The following is a 25,587-nucleotide window of genomic DNA, read 5'->3' as shown; positions in this document are numbered from 1 at the left end:
AAAGAAAACAAAAAAAGAAAAAATAACTTTTGAATTGATGTGTTAATCGGCCTTTCCGAAACTTTTATTTTGGTAATGGAAACCAATAAAGAAAAAAAAAGTGAAAGTAAAATGTAGATAAAGATAGATTATAGGATGCTTGAAGTTGCTTGAGACTTACGACTTCCCTTATTTGTTATTAACTTAATCAAGAGCAAATATTACTTTGAAAGTGAATGTGTTTAAGATCATGAGGATCGATCTGATCGTTGAATATACAAAGCACCATGTTGCAGGCAGGCAAGCATGTGCTAGATATGCTTAGGAAAATGCAATAGGCGTTTGAGTTTTTGTAGTCCCACAGTATATATAGGTAGTCCTTTTAAGCACCACTAAATTTACACCTAAGGATGACAATATGGCATTCTTATGATTGACATGTTAATATTTGTAAAGAAAGAAAGAGAGAATGATGAACTGAATAATTGGCAATATTGCCAACAATGCGTAATCCACTCCATACAAAAAAAAGGAACCCGGAGTCAGGTGTACGGTGGAACGTGGGCACAGGTTCACTTTATTCACCTGACAGTGTGTGTACTTTGGGCCCTGTTGACTGGAGTGTGTTGCTCACGCCATCTCCCTTACATATTGTTCTTCTCAGCGGTAAAGCGTCCTCGCTCTCTAGCTAGCTTCTGCATGTATATATCACGTCATCTTCATGATGAGGGCTTCGAATCTTCTTCATTTTAAGATATCAGCACCAACCCGCCCAACTCCAATACAACTTTCATTTGAACTTGGAATCCAATAAGTTTGGATCAAAAGTGCCCTGTCGTCAAAACTTCAGCTAAGAAACTGAAAAATTAATCCTTCCTTTATCACTTTTTAAGTGTATCAAGTTCAGCATTATTAAATGAGCAAATTATGGTCTTGAATAATACAAAAGTAGAAGCCTTTTCTACCTCATTTCAATATCCAAATTGCCAGAAATTATGTACCAGATTTGGACAAAACTAATAGGTGGAACAGCAGAATAATGTTTTCAGCAATGGCTGAACGCTACTAGTGCTGTGTAAGGTTGCAAGTGAAGTGGCACTGAGGAGTGAGGAGGGCGGTAAAGAGGAAGGACGGACGCATGAGGCACGTGGCATTGGGGGCTGGGTCGTGACTCGTGATGACGTGTGGGTGGGGGGGGGAGAAGAAATGAGAATCTCGTTTGCTTGCAGGAGGAGAGAACGAGTTGGGGTCCACTCGTTGAGGGTAACTCGTTTTGGGCCCCGCAAGTTGGAGTGCCCTTTCGGTATGCTCTCTTTATCGAGGTCCCAAATATTCACTCATCGGCTTCTGTCAATTCAGACACCGCTAAATGTGACGACCAAGCCGCGATATCTGACGTCTAAACCCCCTAATGGTCACCATCGCACGGCCATCCTCGTCCCCTGCATGCCCCCACCAACACAAAGGTCCGGGGATGACATAATGGCCGTTCGATTTGTCAGTGGAGATTTACTCAAGCTGATGTAATGTGTGGGGTTAGTGTCGGGACGTGAGGCAGTGGTGGGACCTACCTGTTTCGCCACCGACGGTGTATAGATGTAGCTGCAGAGTAGAGCTGCTCTCCTAGACTTGCTTTTTTCTTCTTCTTATTTACAGCCCCTTCGGCCCCTTCCCAAGTCGCTCAAACATACAGACAAGACTCTTCGGTTTCTTTCTCATTCTCCTTCTTCTTAATCCTCTGTTTCTCCGAGAGACAGACACCTACCCACTTTATAGTAATAGAAGTGAAATAGTGATAGAGATGGAGTGCTTCTGAGTACTTGGGTAGAAAGGAACTGCGTTTTTAGCTGTTGGGGTGTCAGTTTAATGGGTCTTGCTTCATTGCAAGTTTGCATGGATTCGTCTGACTGGTTACAGGTATGCTATGCCTTGCATTAATTTGAAAGTTCAATTGAATAGCTGATCATAATCATTTATAACATCATTTAGTTAATATCCTGTCTTCAAAATGCCGTTCAAAACAAACAATTCAGTTCAATTTTGATCCTGAAAACGCGCTTTGTACTTGTACAAAACTAGATGGCACACAAAGTCGAGGAAGATAGCAAAACCGCGTTGATGTATGAAGTAGGACGCTTGAAGAAAAAAAATGGAGTTGTTTTCTTTAATAGTGATCGTAATGGCATTATGTTTTACATGATTAGAAAGTAAGGCATCTGTATCACTTGCAAATGAAGGGAACTAAGTTGAAGTTTAACTCCAGACTTTGATTAGAGAATATTTTTCTAGTCCCAGGTTTTTCAAAAGCTGGCTTCACAGATAAAGAAGCTAATAACTAATGGAAATATGCCATAATACTCTCGGTTTAAGCGTAGCTCCTGCAATATCTATTAATTCAGTCAGACATTCTGATTGACATCCGAAGGGACAAGGAATATTGTGTTAACATCCTCATTATTCGGCCGCAGAAAGGACGTAGAATGTCTAGGCATTTTCTGACATATTTCCTTTATTCTTGTCCTTTTTTATTCCAGGGCACGATTCACGATGACTCTGGGATGAATTCCTCCTCGCCGTCCGAGGACATGCTCACATGCTCGAGGCCCTTGATGGAGAGGCGGCTGAGGCCACAGCACGACCAAGCTCTCAAGTGCCCAAGGTGTGACTCAACCCACACCAAATTCTGCTACTACAACAACTACAGCCTCTCTCAGCCAAGGTACTTCTGCAAGACCTGCAGGAGGTATTGGACCAAAGGAGGTACCCTCAGGAACATTCCTGTGGGTGGTGGCTGCAGAAAGAACAAGAAGGTTTCTGCTAAAAAACCCAATGATCAACCCATGAACCAAAATCACCCAGGATCTTCATCCTCCCACAACCCTACCGATCTTCAACTTTCTTTCCCTGAGGTGCAACTTTCTCATCTTACTCATATCCTAGGCACGCATGGGACGCTCGGGAACCCAAATTTTATGGACACCAAGTATCATGGGATGCTCGAGAACCCTAGGCCTATTGACTTTATGGAGAGTACTAAGATGGAAAATGTTGCTGGGAATTCTAGGAACTACGATTTTATGGGGAATGGTGACTTGGGTATGGTTGGTGGGCTGGGAGATTTGAGCAGTGCCCATGGTTTGGCACCAAATTTTCATGGTCTTTGCTCTCCATATGGAATGTCCATTGATGGAAACAGTACTACTGGAACTTTCATGGAGACATGCCAGAGGTTAATGCTGCCATATGATGCAAATGATCATCATCATCATCATCAGGACCATACTGCAATAGATGTGAAGCCAAACACCAAGCTCTTGTCCCTTGATTGGCAAGACCAAGGTTGTTCTGATGCTGGAAAGGACTCGTTTGGGTATCTCAATGGTCTAGGTTTGTGGACCGGCATGATGAATGGTTACGGAACATCTTCATCCAATCCATTAGTCTAAAGTAATCTCAGCATGCACTACTTCGATCTCCACATGAGTCAAAGATGATCTACCAACCATGCATGCATGATGAATGGTTACGGAACTTCTTGATCATCCAGTCCTTTGTCTAAACTAATCTCAGCATGCATTACTTGGATCTCCACAGTCAAAGATCTACCAACCATGCATGCATCATGGGTACTTGGTGTGATTAGTAACGTAATTATCCCCATTCAATCTCTTAAGTTTATCCAACTATTTGTATGTATGCCTGTGATGGAAAGATTGTGTTTTTTTTTTTTTTTCGTGTTTCTTAATTTCTACGAACGTGGTCTTCCATCTCTATGGACATGAGACACGAGTGTGAATGAGAAAACATTATGGTCCAAAAACGACAGCCTGATTAATTAGTGTCTCAATTATTATGGGTTTATGTAATATTATATATATATTTCTTATAATCACCTTGTCAGAACTTGCTGTCTTGTGTGTACGACATTCAAATCTCTAGGATTTTGTTGTAAGACCGAGGAAGATATGATAGTACTTCTGCATTTTAAAATTGAAAAAAGTGCTTGATCTTGCATAGTCTAATATTTCATGCTGCTGTCTTTTTATTTCGTGATAAGGGATTAAGCTATTTTATATGCAAAAGCGTTCGAAGTGCCTTTGTTTTTTACATGAAAATTTTTACTTTATTTTCTACACCACAAATTAACGAATTTATCTTTTTTTTTACTATTTTATTTCTTCCTAATACTTAAAAGCGTGTATAAGATGAACAGTAGTGAATAGTGACAATAGCAGCCTTTTCTTTTTCTCACTGCATTTCGTTGCTTTTTCTCATTGCATTCTGCAATTTAGTTCCGATTTTAATCTCCTTCTTCGTTCAGTTAGCATGATTTACACAGTTAAAATATCTAATGCTTACATACAGATCCTTCTAAAATATCTGATCTTTACATATAACTCTCAAACTGATCTTTACATATAACTCTCAAACTCAAATTTACATACAGAACAATTCAAATTTACAGACCAATTCTCAAACTCAACTCAAGGAAGAAAAAAATTTGCCGTACTCTTCAGATTTCTTCCCACCATTGGTATGCATTTCTCTTCTAATCTCACCTCTAACTTCTCCATTTTGTTTTGTTTTGTTTTGTTTTGTTTTTATTTTTTTTTTGTTTTTTTTTTTTTTTTCGCATCTTTTTTTCTTGTTTCTCCGTGTGTGTTTCCGTGGGGGAAACGGAGGGCTGCGCGTGGGGGAGTCCGAAGGTGGGTGCGATGGTCGCCGCCTTGAAGGGGACTCGTCGGTGGTGGTCGTGAGCTTCGGTGGCCACGTACGGCGGCGTAACGTGAAACAAATGGGTTTCACCCATTTCCGTTCGGTTTCCGTGGGGGAGACGGAGATCTGCGCGTGGCCGACTTCGAAGGTGGCTGGGATGGTCGCCGCCTTGAGGAGGACTCCTCGGTGGTGGTCGTGACCTTCGGCGGCCGCGTACGGCGGCGGAATCTCACAAAAATGGGAGAAACCCATTTCGGTTCTCCTTCCACGGAGGACATCGATGGCTGCGCGTGGGGAAGAGTGGTAGTGCCAGGGATGCTCGTCGGCGTGAGGGGAACACGCCGGTGTTGGCGGTGACCATGGCCGGGGCTCGGCGGCGCCGGGCAGCGCTGGAGGAGAACCAGCCGTGCCCCGAATCGCCTAGGAGAGAGAGAGAGTTTAGGAAAAAATATTTTGCCTACAAACTCTGTTAAATAACTATTTATATCTCCTATTATTCTATAATTTCTCATCTGAAAATGTTAAATAATAATTTTTTTTTCTTTTCTTTACAACTTTACTTTTATTCTTACATTAAATAATATTTTTTGTTCTTACAACTTTACATTAAATAATAATATTACATTGTTGAATTTTTTACATAGATTGAACTCCGTGAAGTTGAAAGTGGAAACAAGATATCCCAACAACTAGCTACTTATAAAAGTATCAAAAATATGAATTCTTTAACTTTTTAATTTCATACTGTAAATTAATAACTGAAATAATGACTTAAAATATTTAATAATGACTTAAAATATTTATCTAAGGACTTAAAAGGAAGGGTTGAGATTAATTTCTTAAAAACATTTAATAAAATTTGATTATTTATTTAATGATGAAATATTAGTATTTTATAAATTAAATTTGATAGTTTATATATGATTTGTTATTTATATTTTAATTATTTTAATTTTAAATTAGTTTAAATCAGTGTTTTAATAAGAGAAATTATTTATATATAAATTTTAACAAGAGAAATTATTTATTATAGTAATAAATATTACAGTTTTATAATTATATCTCTAAATTTTAATAGAAATTATTTATATAATTTTAAAAATTAACTAAATAAATAGCATATGATACATAAACTATCAAATTCAGTTTATAATCCGAAAATATGTCCTGAATGTATATCTCACTTTTTTTATTTTTCTTTTTTTTTCATGTATATTTTTAATCATCATAAACATTTTTTAAAAAAATAAAAAATTTACAACATCATGAAAAAATACTTCTTTAATCACTAGGTAAACAAAAAAAAAAATTGGGCAAACGTCCCTTGGACGTTACCCACTGCTAGTAAATACATACATATATATATTTAAATATAAAAATAAAAATAACAAATTATATTAGTATATAATATAAAAATAATAAATAACAATTCTCACCTACAGTACTAAAGAAGAGAAAGCAAGCTTTTAGAAAAAGCGAACATTCTCTGTGTTGAGTTGTCGCTGCCCTCTGGCTCAAACCGCATAACAATAATTTTGTTTACGATTCCTCTGTATGATTATATTTTAAATTGCCGCCTTCCCTCTCTCGAAAAAAAAAAATTTAATAGTTTGAGATCTAGTTTTCGTCAAGGGAGAGGAGACTTCGGGCAGGTTTGATAATTGAAATGAGATATAAAATTTTTATCTTATTTTATTATAATTTTTTTAAATTTTTACATAAAATATAATAAATAATTCAACTTTTTCAAATCTCAAAATAATAATAATATTAAAAATAATATTTTAAATTTTTATCTAAAACTAAAATTTTTTATCTTCCTATCCAAACCTACCTGGCTTCCTTCGCATCCTCTCTCTACTTCCCTCCTTCCTCCATTCACTCATCTTGTATATCAATATTTCTTTTATTTAGTTTTATTTTATCTCTTTCAAGGTTGAAAATAATAGATTTACAGCTTTTCGAAAACTTTAGAAAGACACGCGCGGCACAAGCAGATCCACAAGTTGAAAACCGTTCAAATGAAAGCTGCGAAAATCACCACGCGTGGTTCTCACCCACCACCCACATTTGCGTGTGGTCCTCACGCGCCACCCCTTTTGACAGCTCTTCTCAACACACGTATCAGATCACCAGATTCGCCACCACCAGACCTTTAATTCAGATCTGACCTTTGTGGCTGAAAAGAAATAAGTGTGTTGTCTTTACGGTCCGTCACAAGATTCCGAAGTCTGCCAGAGTTAGTCCAAAGTGTAATCCATCCTTTCTCGCGTCTATCTTACTGTTTTCTTTTTGGTTTCTTTATTGTTCATTAAAATAAAAATAAAAATAATTCGTCTCTCAGACTTTTGTCTTTAGAGATTGAGTCGGTTAAGCTGAGTCTCTGTTTAGACAGAGAGTGTTGTCTCTTGGATGCTTATTTGTAGAGAGTATCAATAATAGTAAAGACCAAACTAGTCACAAAGGATATAGTATACTAGTGGAGCTCAAAATGCATTATTTTTATTTATGATGTTATATTTGATACGGAGACATCTTAGAATGTATCCGTTCATGAATGTAAATTTTTTTGATAAATAAATAAAAAAATTATATTTTAAATGAGATATATTTTTAAAAAATATTATTTTATAAATATATCTTTATATTAAAATATTATTATAAAAATAATTATACGTGCATCATTACTTATTAGTTGTTGTTTCATTTTGAAGACGAGGAGTCTCCTAGCTAGCCTACTGCTCTCTTCTTTCTCTTCCTTTCTCTCGCTCGATCAATAATTTTTATTTATATATTTTTTTGTAATTTAAAGATATATATATATATATATATATCATGTATAGTACTTTTTAGACATCAAAAGCTTAAATAACATTATTATTCATGCATAGTATGAACCCCACCATCAAAGATAATAAGATGATCTATATGTTATGTGTATAGTTCTGATAATTTAATTTCAAAAAATTATAAGAAATATTATCAGAAGATATAGTGCGTACGTAGGTATGTTAGGATCTTATTTAGGTATATAATTATATATATGATCTCTCTAATGAGATACTTTAATTATAGCAATATTTTAATTAGCTTAATTTAAGGAATGCGATTTTCAAAACTAGGTAATTTTCATGTATGAAAAAAGTATGTAGGTCAAGTCAAATAATTTATCGAGTAAATAATTTGCATGTTAATAATTAGCATATGAGTTATTTATATAAAGAGACGTGTGTTTTGCAATAAGGTCATCGAGAAGTTTTGTATTGAATGTTTCATCTTGCATGATAAATTGGAGGTCCGGCTCCCTTAAGGCTTGTATGGGAAGGGAGATAACTCATCTTATCTCAAAATTTTTCATAAATTATTTTATAAATTTCACTCAAACTTTTTTATGTAATCATTATTTAATCATTATAATTTTTTTAAAGTTCTAAACAAAAAGTAAAAAAAAAAGAAAAAGAAAAAAGAAATTCAAATCTTTTAAATTTCAAAACGAAAATATATTAAAAAAAATCATATTCTAAAGTACAATATTTTAAATTTATAATATTTTTATTCAAAATTTTCTCTTTAATTTTCCAAAACTCAATAGCATATTAATTCCAACCATTTTACTATTATTCACCAAATTCTCATCTTATATATCTCATTATCCAAACATGTCATAATAATCATTTCTTGGCGTTTCTCCTCAATCTATTAAAAAATGAGCTCCGAAATTCCTAATTAATACCATGGGATGGATACCAATGTATAAATCATATTTGGTTACTATTTTACAAAAGGCCATAAGTATAATATGATTAAGTACTCCATATTGTGCATAAAAAAAAGGTACTCCATATTGCTCCAAAATATTCAGAATAGTTAACTTAATGAATAATGACAACTTATAATATACCATCTGTATACAATTTAATAATAAAAAAGTTATTTTTTAATTGTTTCCTTTAACTTCTGATTTAATTTTGATATATTTAAATTTTTAAAAAATATTATTTAATTGTGAATTGTGAATAATATTTAAAAAATATTAATTGTACATACATGATCTTCGGGAAACATATATAATGATTGATCAAATTTGTACATCATTTTATCACAAAGATTTGCTATTTATATATACTAATACCTTGCTCTTTTTTGGTTTTTATTGTCTTTATTTATAAAAGGAAAATGGACGGGTTAAGCATATGCATCTTGTTGATGGTCAAATTCAGCTTAAGTATATAAGCACACGTCTGGCCCAATTTCAATTACGCTTTCATATGCATGTCTTGGGACAATTCGTTAATTGTCTCAAATTAAATTGATGTATAGAGTTTTAAAATAAGACTGTTCATCCGGGCCGGATTTTTTCCGGCCCGGTCCGGAACCAGGATACCGGTTCCGGGTTTCGGCCCGGATCAAATCCGGGCCGAAATCCGGATTATAAAACCCGGACCTATACGGTCCGGATGCGGGTGTTTAAAGCGGGTTCCGGCCCGATTCTAGATTATTTTTTAAAAATTAGTTGTGTTTCTGGGTAGAGTTTTGAAAAAAAATTGAATTTTCAGATAAATTTTGATAAGATCAGGAAAAAAAACATAATTATATATACATAATTTTTGTTACAAATTTACAATAAGTAAAGAATTTTTCATTTTTCCCCACAATCATTAGAACCAAACTTACGCATGCTGACTTGAGATTTTTTGATCTCAAGGTATAACTTTTGGCTAAAAACCTATTGATGCTTGAGCAATTCAAGCCTCTTTTCCACTAAAGTTTTCTGATTTGGTCAAGATAAGAAGGTCTTTTGATATGTAATTTTTATATTTTTTTAATTTTATATGTTGTAATTTTTTATTTTGTAATGTAATGTAATTTAATATGTAGTGAATTGCATTATTGCATGCATTTTACATGATAAATATTGAATTATTTTAAGATGCATATAGCTAAAAAGGAAATAATTGTTTTAAATATAAAAATATGTTTGTGAACATTTTTTCTTAGAACAATTGTACTAGAATATAGGCTTTTAGATAATAATAATAATAAAAAAAAAAAAATCTTTTCAGCATTTATTTTTTGGGTTGAAAAATATTAAATACTAAAGGCAAAAAAAAATCCGGGTTGAAATCCGGAACCCGGATTGCCGGGTTGTAAAAACCCGGATCATCCGGGTTCCGGCCCGGGTGATAACCCGGGTATATCCGGGCAGAAACCCGGCCCGGGTTTGATACCCGGGTTCCGGGCCGGGTATATCCGGATACCCGGTCTGGAACCCGGATGAACACTCTTATTTTAAAATATGTAAATTTTATGTATTTTATTTAAAAAAATAGATAAATTTAAAATTTATATAAAAAATTTTATTTTTAATAATAAATATTATTATTTCAATGGGTGATGTTACAGCCCCCGCTGGGGGCTCCTAGCGGGAGCTCCCGCTGGAGGCTGTAGTATTATTTTATATTAGTTTTGTTTAAATAATTTTTTTATATAGATTTTTTAATATTTTAAAATATTTTTAAAAAATAAAATAAATTTAAAATATTATTAAAAAAATACTTTCTTAATCAGAAAGTAAAAAATATATATATTAAAAAATAATTTCTTAATCATGAAATAAAATAAAAAGATTATAAAAATTTTTATAATTTTTTATTTTACTTCGTGATTAAGAAAATATTTTTTAATAATATTATAATATTTTTTTTAAATATTCAAAATGGTCATGCTATAGCCCCGCTGGGGGCTCCTGTTGGACTTAACATGTACTTTTCTATGTGTATTTTTTTAATTTATTTTTTATATAGATATTTTTTACACTTTTACATATTTTAAAAAATAAAATAAATTTAAAATATCATTAAAAAATACTTTTTTAATTAAAAAGTAAAAAAAATCATTAAATATTATTTTTTATTCTACTTCATAATTAAAAAAAATATTTTTTAATAATATTATAAATTTTATTTTATTTTTTAAAATATTAAAAATATCTATATAAAAAGAAATTAAAAAAAATACATAAAAAAATATTACAGCCCAACAGGACGTTTAGCATTTTCCTATTTCAATACTCGCATGAAATGATTACCCCGTGATCAGACCCAGACGATGTCTTATGCCCAGCCCAGACCAACCCAACCCAACCCATGGAAAAGAATGAAATGATCCAAAACAACGTCATTTTGGTTGAAAGCCCCTCTCTCTCTCTCTCTCCATTGTGCCCCAGCCGTCGTGCACCGCCGCTGCCAATGCCTTGTTCCATAGGTTGCGCCACTGCAATCCTTTACCGTCACCAGTTGCTGCTCGTCACACCGGTATGTTTCTCCGAAAATCTTTCCTCGCTTCCCTCGTCTGCTTTTCTCTCTCTCTCTCTCTCTCTCTCAAACTTGTGTCTCCCTCTCCCATTCTCTCTGTCCACAGTGAGTCTTCTGTTGACGCTTCCTGCCGCCGCAGTCCCCTACCGTCTCCTGTTGCAGCTTGGTCACGCCGGCCTCCCTCTCCCACGCCGTTCGTCCAGCCTTCTGCCTCATTCGCCGCATACTTCCACCCACAATGTTTCCAGCTCTATGCTAGACTTTGCCAAAAACTACTGTGAGGCAATTCAGTGTTGTTAAAAAGTCAGGTATGAGCCAGTCCTATGCTAGACTTTGCCAAAAACTAACTTTTTCTTTGATAAGTAATAAGGTATTTTATTTATCAAAGAGTAGGCATATCCCGGTACACTGGAGGTATACATGTGAATACACCTAATTAGGTATACATGCTAATCTTTTTATGTGGGCCATTGCTTTAGATTTGCATGGTCTCAGCTTCCAAAAACTAACTAAGGTTGATTGTGTGAAAAACTTGCATATTTTGTTACTAGAACAATCTCGATCATTTTCTACACTCTTCTTTGTATCTTAACAAAACAGTGAAATATTTTTGTCAGTTTAGACATTAGCATTTTTTACTCTATTCTCAATTGCATAAAAAAAAAGAGCGATTATGAATCCTGAAATTTTTATATGATTATATGATATTCCATTTGAAAATCGGCAGACGTTCTGTTTCTACTTTTGTTCTGGTCTACCATGAGTGTAAAACGGTGTCCTCTGTTATTATGTGGGTACTAATATTTCTATTTTCGAGTGCACTCATTTTGGTGACAAAGTGGCTTTCTATGTTGTCTTTTCTGCGTGTACACTCGGCATGCCGAGTTTAAAAGGGAAAGATTTCACTTTTGTTTCTACTTGGTTTGGTTGGCTGCTGGGGTTTGCGCAACCCTACCATACGGGTTAAAAATGGTTTATGTTATGTTTTGATGTTATTTCAGTTATGCTTATGTCGAAGGTCCTTTGTCTATATTATTATTGTATGGATCATGCTAGTCGGCTGCCCAGCTCTTACAGTTGGGCGTGACTGCTAGTTTATTCTTTTTTTAAAAAAATATTTTTAAGCATCTTTAAACATTTAAAAACAAAACTCACAAATTCACTAGTAGTAACTTGTAACGCTCTAATAGAAAGCCCAAACCACATGATCTATACTCTAAAAGGACTAATCAATGATATAATTGGAGTCACATTGAAACTTTATAGAGAGCAAGAACTTCTCATTCCCAAGCAATGTGAGATCTCATTCACTATCTATCTTTATCCTTATCGTATGAGGTATCATATAACCTTTTTAAACATTTTTTAAAAAATAAGTTACACTAACTAATAATTTTTTACTCATCAAAAAACTAATATGAGTTTAGAGGGTTAGGATTTAGTACCCTAAAATTCAAGTCAAATTGAAATTAGATTAGACCATAAAAAAAATGGATCAAGTTTACGAGGTGAAACCGCTCCACATGTGAACTTGAATTTGCCACACTAGACTGTTCAGCAAGTCGGACTCAAGCATTTTCAGTTACATTCCGGGGGTTTAATCAGATTACGAATGTGGGAGGCAGGTCTGGCTCTTCCATTAGGTAAATTAGGCAGTCGCCTAAGGCCTTTAGTGGAAGGAGGCCCACCAAAAAATCCTATGTAGAATCTTTCAAACGAAAAAAAAGCCTTAATTAGAGAAAATTGATTGACTGAATGAAAGTGTAATGCCCCTTTTTTCCAGGGTTATGAGTAAATTATTTTTAGAAATCTTGAAGAACCGGTGTGCTACTAACCTTGACTTCAAATTTTTTCTTCTTAACAAACCAACAAATATAAAAGATTTCATACATAAATAAAGTCAATCTTTGTTAAAGTACTTAAATTCTAAAAGTGTATGTGAAAGTAGTTATTAAAATCAATCAAGTTTCATGTGTTTATCAGATATAACTTATTAAATTGAAATCATGAAACTGAGTGTTGGAATTCTGTCTTCTCTGCCTTATACCAGAACAGAATTGCTTTGTCCAAGTTTTGCCAAGATTTCCGCAAAAATTCTACAAGTAAACAATTTAATACAGAAAATAGAATGTACAAGAATACAAGAACACAAGGGAATTACTTGGTTCGTTTCTAGTGATCTACATCCACGGCAGCAACAATCAAGAGACTTTCTCCTTTTATTTATGATCAAAATACAGTGATGAGTTTACAAGAACAATCTCTCTTGAACACACCTCTCAATTCTTGGAGCTTTCTTACTCAAGAATTATTCTTTCTACACTCTTCTGTATTTTCTCTAGTATCATTCATTAACTCAAATTACAAATAAAGGCGCCTCTATTTATAGATTACAAAGTATGACTTAACAGAAGTTATACTTACACCTTAGTAGTCTAATACCCGAGTCCTTCCCTTTCCACATGAGCTGTCATGTGCTTTTATTCAAAAATGGTTGACACTCTTCTAACACTGAGTATGTCATAAACCATCTGGGTCTCTGACTCTCTGCCTCGTCTCCCTGTCCAAATCTCATCTTGCAGTTTCTCCTACATAAAGATCATCACTTGGGGTGGTTAAAACATAAAAAAAAACAAAAATAAGTTGAAAACTCAGTAATAGCACATCATACTGTAAACATAATTTAACTTAACCTTGAAAATTTTCATGCATAATCATACACATATATAGTATATGAATTGATGCTAGCTGTAACTTAGTAGATTTTAGGAAATAATCATGAAAATACTTATAACAGGGATGAATGAATGATTGACTCCATACATCTCATCTGAATTCATGCATGACTTGTTCATATTGTCTTTGACTTGCATAGTGACCATCATAACATATGTGCATCGGTCCAATTGTTGTTGACTAGATAGATGACATATGGTGAACTACGCTTAGGTCTGTGATATTGTATAAATCATAGCATAACATACAGTGGATCACTCTTAGGTCCGTGTCACCGCATACATCATAGCATAACATATGGTAGAGCACGCTTAGGTCCATGTCACCGCATACATCATAGCATAACATATGGTGGATCACACTTAGGTCCGTGGCTTGCACATCCACCCATAACATAAGGCCAAGCATTAAAGCTTACATATTGTTTACATGACTTCTTTCTTATCTTATCTTAAAATGGGCTAACACTGAATTGGTTGTACATAGCATAGGTAAAACACACATTTTCATGCGAAATTGAATAGTTACAGCACACATAAAAGTTATAATCATGCTACTTACCTTGTAGCGGTAATCCAATATTTTCGAAGTGAAGCTGATTACCTATAAAAATATGCACGTAACTTACATCAATTTCTAGTCAAATACATACCTCGTAATTAAAAACTAAAATACTAAAATAACCTATATTTTCTCAAACCTAAAATCTTCATAACCCTACATATCATCACTCTCAAAATAATTGATTCCCACGCAATTTCTCCGAACAACTACACGATTAAACCCTAAAATATTCTAACATTTCATGGGCCCAAATTCTCATAAACTCATATATAAGCCATACTAGCAAGTTTTACATTCAATCATGTGACACCTTGGAGAAATTGAGAAAGAGTGAGGGCCATATCCCGGGGCAACCGAGAGGGGCTGGCTACCATGGTGGTTGGCCTCTATGTGCGGCGGCTTCTATGTGAAACCTCGTGGTTGGGCTGCATCCGTGTGGAATTGAGGGTGGAACAACTCGTACGTATTGTAATGTAAATGTCTTCCTTTGACATGGGAGGTGTTGGACTCATGGGAGACGCAACATGCGACGGTTTCTGTTGTGGCGCCCGGTTGTGTAAGGCAGTGCAAGGCGAAGGAGCAAGAAAAAGTTGCTCCATTTTGCTTCCTATAAACAGGGGTCGTTGTGGCTTTCGGTGGTGGTTACAGGGGAGGTCCTGGGCAGTGAAAAGGGCTTAACAAATGGACTTAACAAATGGGTTGGGCCACTTTGAGTGATTCAAATAATCTCTTGGGCCTGCCCATATTTTTATATGCCAAGTGTTCAATAAATTCTAACAAGCCTGATCTTGAGTCCAAAATATGCTCAACTTGCCCAATAAACATTTTTGGGCATTTAAAATAATTATTGGGCCTATCACCAATTAAATATGGCCTACTTGATCCATAAATATTAATTGGGCTTTAACCCAAGTATTGAGCCTCATAAAAAAATCTCATAATTCACCATAATAATTTATGGGTATGTGGCCAATTCAAAATTATCCGATAAACTTCAATTGAGCTTCTATAAATATTGTCTCATTAATACCCTCCAAAATCATCCATTAAACCTTAAAGTGCCTGAAACAAAATTGTTGGGCTTATGGTCTAATTAAAACTCTTAGCCAAGCTCAACAAAATTATAGCTCGTGAGCTTACCCAAAATAACTCATTTAACTTAATTTAGGCCCAATAAAAGTATCCTTATAAATATTGGACCGAGTTGTTATAGAAAGAACTTCAAAAATATCAAATAGATCTTATGTAATTGGTTTTCTCTAATTGATTTATCATTTTTATCTCTTATTCTCAAAATTCAATTTTTATTGAACTTTTCTTGTATTATAGATTTTTTGATTTGGAATATTTTAGCTCAAGATCAAGCCCTTTATTTAAATATTAAGTCACTGCTTTATAAAAAAAGGGTTAGTAATGTTCCCTAATTACTAAAAACGTACTCATTAGCATGATTTTTATTTTTCCACGAGTATCATTTATAATTATGTTTCTAAACCTATACGTTGATTTGGAATTTCTTTTTTCTTATTCTATTATGTTTGAGTTCATTTGATATATGGTCACGAAACTTTTTCTCTTGTTCGTCCTCATTTTCATTTATGGTGTTTGTATTGAGACATGAAGTGATCCAAATTCTCATCGCATCTCCAAAGAATAATTATTTTACATTCTCCCATTCTGAGGGTACACTTGTTTTTTTTCACTATAAGTTTAATATACAATATAAAAAGAAAAATTCTATACACCATATTACCATTTCACTTTCATCCCATTAAATATGGTATGATACATTTATCACCATTAAATAATAATTTATTGTATGCTTCTTTATCATCTAATTGTGATAAATATGCCACATACCACTTAATATGATCAAAATAGAATAAAAATATAATATATAACATTACTTATATAAAAATTATAAATAGCACAATCTATTACTTTTCGAGCTTTCATAAAAGGGTTTTGTATAAACCTTTAAAGAGGCAGGAGCTCATTTTTTTTCCTAAATGCATGGGTAGTTTCTATTTTGATAAGTAAATGCATGTATTGTTTATAATACTTTATTGATAATAATGGTTATAACTTATAATTGCGTTTAAGAATCAAAGGGACAATTTGTACAATTAGTTAATTCGATAAAATCTTCTTTAAACTATAGGAATAATTTTTAAATAAAAATGTAATATAAAAATTAAAATTAAAATATAGAATTTTATTTTCTAAACATAAAAAATGCCTCACTGAACATTCTCGCCTTAGGCCCTACAACCTATTGAGCCAGTCCCGGCGGGAGGGAACTCAGGGAAGCTCTCTGATACTGAAAGCCTCCATCTCCATCTTCCTCAGCTGCCATCCTTTATCTGCAGAGCCTCTTAGCGACGCCGTCACAAGAGCACCATCTCCTGTACTAATACTTCTTCAGATGGATGACTTGTGGAAGAACCGATTGTTTGCATCCCAAGCGATTGCTGCCACAGGGTCCGTGACATTGGGCATAGCTGTCACTTACCCTCTTGATACTATCAAAACCCTTGTCCAGGTTCCCTGTATTTTTGTCCATTCTGCATTTAAGATAATTTTCATAATCCTTTCTTTGGTTCTTCCCAGACTGCTTTCTACCTAAATCCTTAATTTTTTCCTCCTTTCATGATTATGTGTGCGGCGATGAACAGGTTGGTTCAGGTTCCGGTAATCAGTTGACTACTGCAAAGGTTTTAGACAGAGTTCGATCATTATCTGGAATTTCAGGTGACTTCTAATTTTTTAAAAACTCTGCTGATTTTCTAAGATTTGAATTATATTTTTAAACATTTGACTAGCTTGCAAAACTTTTGTACAGTGGGGCATGATGTTCTACCTCTCACTCCCAGGCTGCTTTCCTTGAACTGTTTGAAAATTTAGGTTTTATTGTTATTTTTGGGTTTCTAATATGACTTCTGGTTTAGTAATTTAATTTTTTGTATTTTTTATCGACTATGAATTACAAATTTCTAAATTGGTGTCTTTTTTTTTGGATCGTAAAATGAAAGTGGGTTATCAAAACTCTGATTATTATCTTTTTGATGCTTTCGTTGTTGTGTGAGAACAGAGATACAATGCGTTTTGATCTTCTGTTTGGTGTTTTTAAGTCCTATTTAATTTCTCATTGCTGATTGGTACTTCCTTTGATGCTTATGGGAAATCTCTTTTCTTATACATTTGCGGAATTACTTTCATATTTTCCCTCTTCTTTCTTCATAACCCTTATCTAGTACTGAAGTTTTGCTTGTCTTGAATATTATAGGTTTATATAGTGGCTTTGGGTGGTTGGCTTTGGGGAGAATTTTAGGTGTTGGATCACGCTTTGGAATCTATGAAATTTTGACAGCTTTTTATAAAGGTGCTTCAGTTTTCCTTTATTTATTTCTGTAATTAACTGTCATATATTTATTTTAGTTGGTGAACTAGTGTCACCTAGTGTCATCATATGCATATGCAAAGTCTACCCTCATTTCATAAATTAAAATAAAAGCATGAAATGAATGTGAATTGCAACATGCTATTTGTTGAAGTTGCTATTTTGTATTAAATGTATAAAAAGTTTATACAAAATACATTTTGGCCTCTTTGAGTTTTAGTCTGCAGTCAATTTGGTCCTTGAAGTTTAAATCTGATCAATCTAATTCCTGAAAATCTTGGGTTGTAAGGCTTCTTCTTTGCCTATGAAGTATCTTGGTCTTCCATTGGGGCCCCTTCATAAATCCAAGGTAATATGGGATGGTGTTATTGAGAAAATTGAGAATAGATTGGCTGGTTGGAAAATGATGTATCTATCTAAAGGGGATAGAATAACTCTTATTAAGAGTATGTTATCTTACCTCCCTATGTATTATTCCTGATTCCAGCTGGTGTGGCTAATAGGATGTAAAAAATCTTTTGTGCTTTCTTGTGGGGTGGATTGGGGGACGAGAAAAAGTTCCGTTTGATTAAATGGGACAATATTTGTACCCCCATCTTGTAGAGGTTTGAGGATTAGAAAGTTGAGCATTTTCAATAAGGCCTTACTCGGAAGGGGTGGCCATGCTTTGCAAATCAAATCTGTTTTGTAATTGGTGAGGGCAATCGAATAAGTTTTTGGCGGGACATGTGGTGTGGAGATCAAACTTTGGAAAGGGCTTTTCCGGCACTATATCGTATTGCAGTTAATAAGGAGGCGTCAGTAGCGGAAGTGCAACTATTTTCTCATGGTTCGTATCAGTGGAACATTCTTTTTAGTAGAGACCTACATGACTGTGAATTATCTATTGTTGCAGATTTTTTCAGATTACTATATTCTACACGGATCCCTATAGCACAACATGATCGTTTGAAATGGAGATCTAACAATCATAAATTATGCACAGTGAAGGCGTATTATAACATCTTGACATCTCAAGATAATACTCCGTTTCCCTGGAAGAATATATGGAGGTCTCGTGTGCCTTCTAGAGTAGCCTTTTTTGTTTGGAGTGCCGCCCTTGAGAAGATATTGACCACGGATAACTTGAGAAAGAAAGGATGTGTAGTCATGGAGTGGTGCTACATGTGTAGAAAGAATGGTGAATCGGTGAACCATCTCTTACTACATTGTGAGGTAGCAAGGGCATTGTGGGCTGAGATTTTTCAAAGGGTTGATTTAGCTTGGGTTATGCCTATGAGAGTGGTGGACCTGTTGGGTTGTTGGAGGAAGATGCAAGGTTGTCATCAAGTGGCAATGGTATGGAAGATGATTCCGTCGTGCATCATGTGGTGTATTTGGACGGAAAGGAATGCGCGCTGCTTTGAAGATAAGGAACGCACACTGGCCGAGTTGAAGAAATATTTGTTCCACACATTATTGTCTTGGCTTTCCGCCATTGTATTACAGGGGGGCAATGTTCATGATTTTTTGTCTTTAATCTATCGCACGTAGAATGTAATTAGGTGTTCTATTGTATACTTCCTGTGTACATGGGCTATACTTATTTCACTCATATATATAATATTGATCTTTTACTTATTAAAAAATAAGGCCTTACTCGGGAAATGGTTGTTGCATTACCATCAAGAAAGTGATGCTTTATGGAGGACCGTGGTTGACGCTAAATTTGGAAGCATTTGGGGAGGTTGGATTTGTAACGAAAGGTGTGGATCATATGGTGTAGGAGTTTGGAAATTTATTCGGAAGGGCTGGGAGGATTTCATTCATAATTTCAGATTTGTGGTGGGGCATGGAACAAAGATCAGATTTTGGGTCGATGTTTGGTGTGGTGATGCAGCTCTCAAGGATGTTTTTCCTTCTCTTTTCAGAATTGCATTGCATAAGGAAGCCTTTGTTGCTGATTATATGGACTCTTTGAATGGCCTGTTGCAGTGGAATGTATCATTTATCAGAGCAGTACTTATCAAAAAAAAAAAAATCATTTATCAGAGCAGTTCAAGTTCAAGATTGGAAAGTGGGAGATATTTCTGATTTCTACAGCACCTTGTATGTATTGAATTTGGAGTGTGGTGTGGAGGAAAAACTGCTGTGGATACACCCCAGGAACAAGAATTTCTCGGTTAGATCTTTATACAATGCTTTGTCTACCCATCCTTCTTCTGTTTTCCCTTGGAAGCGCATTTGGAAGTGCAAAGTGCCCCTAAAAGTTGCTTTCTTTGGTTGGCTGGCCTCTCATGGGAAATTTCTGACCATAAACAACCTGAGGAAGCGTGACTTCTTCATAATGGATTGGTGCTTCATGTGCAAAAGGAAAGGCAAACAACAGACCATCTACTTCTCCACTATGATGTGGCGAAGGCTCTATGGGATGAAATCTTTGTAAGGCTGGACATTGCTTGGGTGATGCCAAAGAGAGAGAGCTGGACAAATTTGAGAGGCATTCAACAAATCAAAGCAATGTGGTGTATTATGTATTATGTGGTGTCTATGGCAGGAGCGCAATGAACGGATGTTCAAAGACAAGGAGCACACAATAGAGGAATTAAGAGCTTTGTTTACTAGAACTCTATGTACATGGGCCATAGCTCTACACTTTAATGGCCTTGACTTTCATGACTTTCTTGTCTCTATTGCTTCAACATAGATAGGACATACCTTTGTATATCATCTTGTGTACTCAGGCTATGCTTATCATTATCCAATAAAATTACCTATCAAAAAAAATATTTAATCATATTTCATTTCTCATGGAATTGATGTGTATTTGCATGATATCTAATGAGAGCAACATTATGTGGACAATGTGTCCATCTGTTGGACTCTAGGCCTTTTTGTCTCTATATAGAGAGAGGTAGAATAGAATTGAAAACCTTAAAGACAAAAGAGTTGCGAGTCTTTGGAAATGAATATACGATAAACAGAATTCAGAGCCTTTAAGATTGCATAAAAATCGCGCTTGAAACCAAATCAAGTTTCAAGAAAAGTAGGGAGTTACAGCCTCTTCACTAGGCAATCAACTACGACGCTAAGGGTGTCAGCTCTACTAGAGGGAAGTCCAAAGGGAGGGCATTGTGAAGTTTTAGTTCTAAAGGAGGAAATAAGGGGTTGGGGTTGGGTTTTCGGATAGCGTTTTAGTTCTACGGGAAACAAGGGGTTAGGGTCCGGCTTTGGTGTATTTTGGGTTGTTTTTCTCAGGTTTTTTGGGTCATTGGGGTCAATGGGCAAGGTGTTTTCTTGTATACATCAGTGTACTTGGTTACTCCTTTTTGATATATATAGTATTTTTACTTATAAAAAAAAAAAAAGATTGCATAAAAATAACTTAGTTGAAGATTTTATTGGATTCAATATGCTAAGAGGAAGTAGATCTTGTAACGATAGGATTCTTGATGAATTGGTTTTACTTAACGCATAGCTTGGAAAGGTCTGACCTTTTGACTAGCTTTGTGATCTGGCTTAATTGAATCCTCTTTACCCCTTAAGAAAGGAGAGGGTAATTTAGTGGGGAACACCGAGCAAGCGTACAACTTCTTTTAAAGAAAAAAGTACAAAATAAGCATTTTTCTTGGGACCAATAATTTATATGTTGTAATGATTACCTTTTTGTTCTATTCACTGAATATTTGTAAGCATATGTAGCAACATCACGCCTTTTCACATTATTACCACAAGACAGCTCAATGTGTTAAAGTTTCCATTGACCACTTATAGTTTGACCATCTGATTATGGATGGCTTGTGCTGGAAATTTTCAATTTTAATCTTCTGCCATAAAGTTCTCCATATCTCTCTTAAAAATATTGGACAACTAATATGGTGTTTTCTTACACCCCTTTGGAAAAGAATTCAGCAATATGTGTAGCATCTGAAGTCACAGGATGAGGGAGCATCAGATGTCTCCATTTATTTATGGTTGACTTACTTTGAAGCGTCCATGTGGATGGTGTGGTGTATAAATACTATATTCTTAGAATTTATTTTTACAAACATTAAGTGTATGGCTTCTGACAAATAGGAGAAAAATGCTTTCTGGCAGATGGACGGGAAGACAATTTTGTCTCTGTCTCTGAGGCCCTATTGGCAGGAATTGCAGCTGGTGCAGTAGAATCACTCATAAGCTGTCCCTTTGAACTTTTTAAACTTCGTGAGCAGGTCAAATCTGCTTCTCCCCTTCAAAGCTCTACCTCTGTCACTGGAAAGGCAACTGTTGCACCTGTGATTGCAAAATTACTACGAGGATACTCCCCAGACAACAAGGCATTTAATCATTCTGTTGGCCTTTTGTCCACACTAGCAACCAAACATCCCAATATGATGGGTGCATTACAAGAGTACCCATGGATGATTACTGGGTCTGGGAGGCCACCATCTGTCTACGATGTTAGGAGGCCATCAGATGTCATCTCTTTGGAAGGATGGGGTGCATTATGGAGAGGTAGCCGGTCAGGAGTTGTTCGAGATTCTGTCTTCAGTGGCATTTTCTTCTCTAGCTGGCAATTTCTTCACCGAGCAATGCTTGACTGGAAAGCAGTTGGGATGCATCCTTCACCCAGGTTTAGATTCATCCCTCAGTGAGCCATGTTATGAGATTTTTTTTTTTTATCAGTAAATAAGAATTTTATTAAAATAGGCATAGCCAAGTACACGGGACATATACAAGAGTAACGCCTATGTATGAGGGTCTAAAGATAGAGATTTGAATTGCTGGATACTCCCTTTTGTGCATTAACTCTGGTTTTTGTTAAGAAAGTTGCTCAGATCTAGTATCTCCTCACCATTTTGAATGTTTAATTGATGAACTAAAGTCTGATTTGATGAAAGCAAATGATATATATATATATATATATATTTAGATATTTTTGTGGCCCGCTTAACAAAGCGTTGCTGAATCTTTTGTATGGGGTAGATACTGAGTTTCTTTTGTATGTGGTTCTTGTCTGGATTATCTTTAAATGGATATTAAACTGTAAGAAAATGATTAAATTCATGCTTTCCCGTAATTTAAACTTTTGGGGCAATTACTGATTTGATAAGTATCATAGTGTGGAGTCCCCCTTACTGAGAGGGAATTTTATCCTACTAGAAGAGTATTAGAATATCCATTAATGATTACATTCATAATTTTTCATCAGTTAAAGCTTTTAAGACAATTGATGATTTGACAATGATTTCTTTTATTGTTAGATTGGAGTCTTTGTGGGGACTTGATATATGGGTTTGAATTGGTGGGGCCTTCTCTTTCTATGTCTCTCTCTTGCATTCGCGACTACCGGGTGGTAGTCTCTAGCTTTCCCAAATTGACCTGATTTGATCACTTGGGTGATCCATTTGTATTTGCTCATAATGCTTCTGGTTGAGTTGGCGCTGTGATCCTGTTGTTGGGTTATTGTACCATTGGATTAAAGTAACATTTTCATTTTCTACACTTGTCTTATTTAAGGTCTTATCTGATTATTTAGGCTAGATGTTAGATATCTGATCCTCATTTAGTAGCACCTATATTTAAAATTTTACATCTGTTTATGTCTCCTTTTTCTTGAAGTAATTGCTCTCACTTAGGTCAGATGAAGAAATCGGGCCTCTGTCTCCTTTAGGTGTTAGTCTTGCCGCTGGGTTTTCTGGTTCTGTAGCTGCTGCAGCTTCTCATTGTTTTGACACTGCAAAAAGTCGATCGCAATGTGTTGTGCTGCCCAAGGTATGTCACCTGTTATTGACTTGGTTAGTGTACTTCCTTGATTATAGTATAAACTTCCTGATTTTATTTTCAAACCACTTGACACTGAAAAAATGGTTTCTGTTTCATTTGCCACAATTTGCCAATTGATTTTATTTTATTTTTCTGTAACTTCTTTTTCTTTTCTTTTTTTGATAAGTTCCGTAACTTCTTTTGTTTTACCTTCTACCATGCGCTACCGATGAGTGCTTTTGGTCTGGGCAAATGGATGAAGTGGAAATGCATTGATCCCTTTCCTCGTATGTGTGTGTGAATGATTGCATCTGATCACTATGGTTCCATGTGTTACTGTTTTGCACTCCTGTATTATGGTTCGCTCTTCTTTCTGAATTTAATTTATATGCCTTAGGGAGTCGGAGGGACTACCATCTAACACCATGTTTTTTTGGAGAAGTTGGAGGAGGAAACGATAGGAGGGAAAGGATTCACAAAATCTCTTTTTTGGTTAGGAGGGAGAAAGGGAGGGAGAGGAAGGAAAGACGGCCTCTTAAGACAAATGCATGATGTTTTAATTTCATCATGCAAAACTATTTAATTTGGGGCATAGCTGTGAAAGTAAATTTGTACTTTCCGAGTCTCTCTCTTTTCTTTACTTCCTATCAAACAACACAAGGGACAATAGGATGCACCTCACTTCCCATCATTCCTTTCTCTCCTCAGTCCTCACCTTCCATCTCTTCTCTTCAAAACTCTATCAAACAGTGCGAACAATTTCATGTCCATAAACCATAACAGAAATTGTTGTGACTCAACCGATGTCACCATCCTTTTTTTGGGCTGTAGGCTGTAGGCTTTGACCAGACTCTGCTTTCTTACCCATACTTTGAAGTTGCTTTTTCGTTCTTTATGATGTGTGTTTCCAGTTTTGTCATCTATGCAAATAAATTGAAGGAATGCATATAAATGAATGTAAAAATGATGCGGAATGCTATGATTATGATCAAGAGTTTTCTGGTTTCAGTATGTCGCAATGGAGAGGCAGCATCTTAAATGGAGCCGGCCGGGGAATCGGTTTGAGAGAATTACGGGGATTCATCCTGCAGATAGGAATCTCCTGTTCCGTGGAATTTGGTTGAGGATGGTTCGCAGTGGTTTTGCATCATTCATGATTGTGGGCAGTTATTTCTTATCAGTTGATTATCTTGTTTGAATGGAGAACAAAATGGCATAGAACTGGCTATCATCTTTTTTTCACAGGCAATTGATTTGGCAAATAATGCTTTCTCAAGAGAGAAGGATAAGGAAAATAGAGGAAGATTTTTATTTGGGCAACTATAAATTCAGCAGTGTTGTGCATTACCTTCATGAAACAACTTATCAAAATCATATAGACATTTTATTTATTCGATCACCCATTGTGGCTTATTTTTAAACTCGAGTCAATTACCCCATCCTCTCATTTGCTAGATCTGGAAAAAGAAATTGATACATAGCATTCTACAGGCGAATCGATCTTGCATTCAAGTTCTTGTTATTCGGGTTATGCTACTCATTATTCCACCCCGTACATTATACATATTTTAAAATTTTTTAATTTTTTAATAATCAAACTCTAGTCGAATAAGAAGAATTCTATGCATTAGTTACTATTCACTTTCACATTTCACATCTATAATTTTTTTTATAAAATGTGAGTGTTTTTCATAGGGCGTGGAGTGTAGAGTAGTGAATAATGATGGATGAGAATATATTTTCTCTAAATATATGGTCAATTGGGCTGAACTTTGGTTGTTTTGTTATGGACCTGAAGTGAAGTGATGTAGTCGAGGAGAAAGAAATAAACATAGCGTTTTGGGTCATTAGTTAAGCCATGTGTTTTGTTTAAATTGTTCGTTTTGGGGGACTTTTGCCTGACATTTAGGTACTGTTATTTTTACAGTCATTTTATCAATTCTTATTTCTGTTATGGGTTATGATGTACGAGCTGGTGGGGGTATATAGGAAAGCAGAGGGGAAAGTAGAGGGGATCAGAAATCTGGAAAATTGTTAAGGCTACTCTCTTGTATAGAGGTTTGGAATCCCTCGAAGTATTCCATTATCAATGCAATTGTGGCTCTTTGAAGCCTTTTATCAAACACCTTCTCTATTTGCTCTATTTCCATT

At 35.2% G+C, this 25,587-nt stretch overlaps 2 protein-coding genes across 2 annotated transcripts; both read left to right on the top strand.

Annotated features, from left to right (window-relative positions):
- The first annotated feature begins 1,512 nt into the window (after positions 1 to 1,512).
- On the top strand, positions 1,513 to 3,998 carry LOC108991451 (dof zinc finger protein DOF5.6). The gene is made up of 2 exons (XM_018965693.2): positions 1,513 to 1,896; positions 2,514 to 3,998. The coding sequence occupies exons 1-2, from the start codon at positions 1,846 to 1,848 to the stop codon at positions 3,423 to 3,425; spliced, it is 963 nt and encodes a 320-aa protein (XP_018821238.2). The 5' UTR covers positions 1,513 to 1,845; the 3' UTR covers positions 3,426 to 3,998.
- A 6,829-nt stretch (positions 3,999 to 10,827) lies between these two features.
- LOC108991480 (mitochondrial aspartate-glutamate transporter AGC1) lies at positions 10,828 to 24,839 on the top strand. The gene is made up of 8 exons (XM_018965736.2): positions 10,828 to 11,009; positions 11,116 to 11,317; positions 16,572 to 16,851; positions 16,985 to 17,060; positions 17,596 to 17,691; positions 21,787 to 22,303; positions 23,310 to 23,445; positions 24,446 to 24,839. Exons 3-8 carry the CDS (start codon positions 16,735 to 16,737, stop codon positions 24,632 to 24,634), a joined length of 1,131 nt encoding a protein of 376 aa, XP_018821281.2. The 5' UTR covers positions 10,828 to 11,009; positions 11,116 to 11,317; positions 16,572 to 16,734; the 3' UTR covers positions 24,635 to 24,839.
- Positions 24,840 to 25,587: the final 748 nt, after the last annotated feature.

This window comes from Juglans regia, chromosome 2 (genome assembly GCF_001411555.2).
Source record: "Juglans regia cultivar Chandler chromosome 2, Walnut 2.0, whole genome shotgun sequence".
Lineage (NCBI taxonomy): Eukaryota > Viridiplantae > Streptophyta > Magnoliopsida > Fagales > Juglandaceae > Juglans > Juglans regia.
The sequence above is the reverse complement of the archived record's forward strand: the minus strand, read 5'-3'. Positions and strand labels throughout refer to the sequence as shown.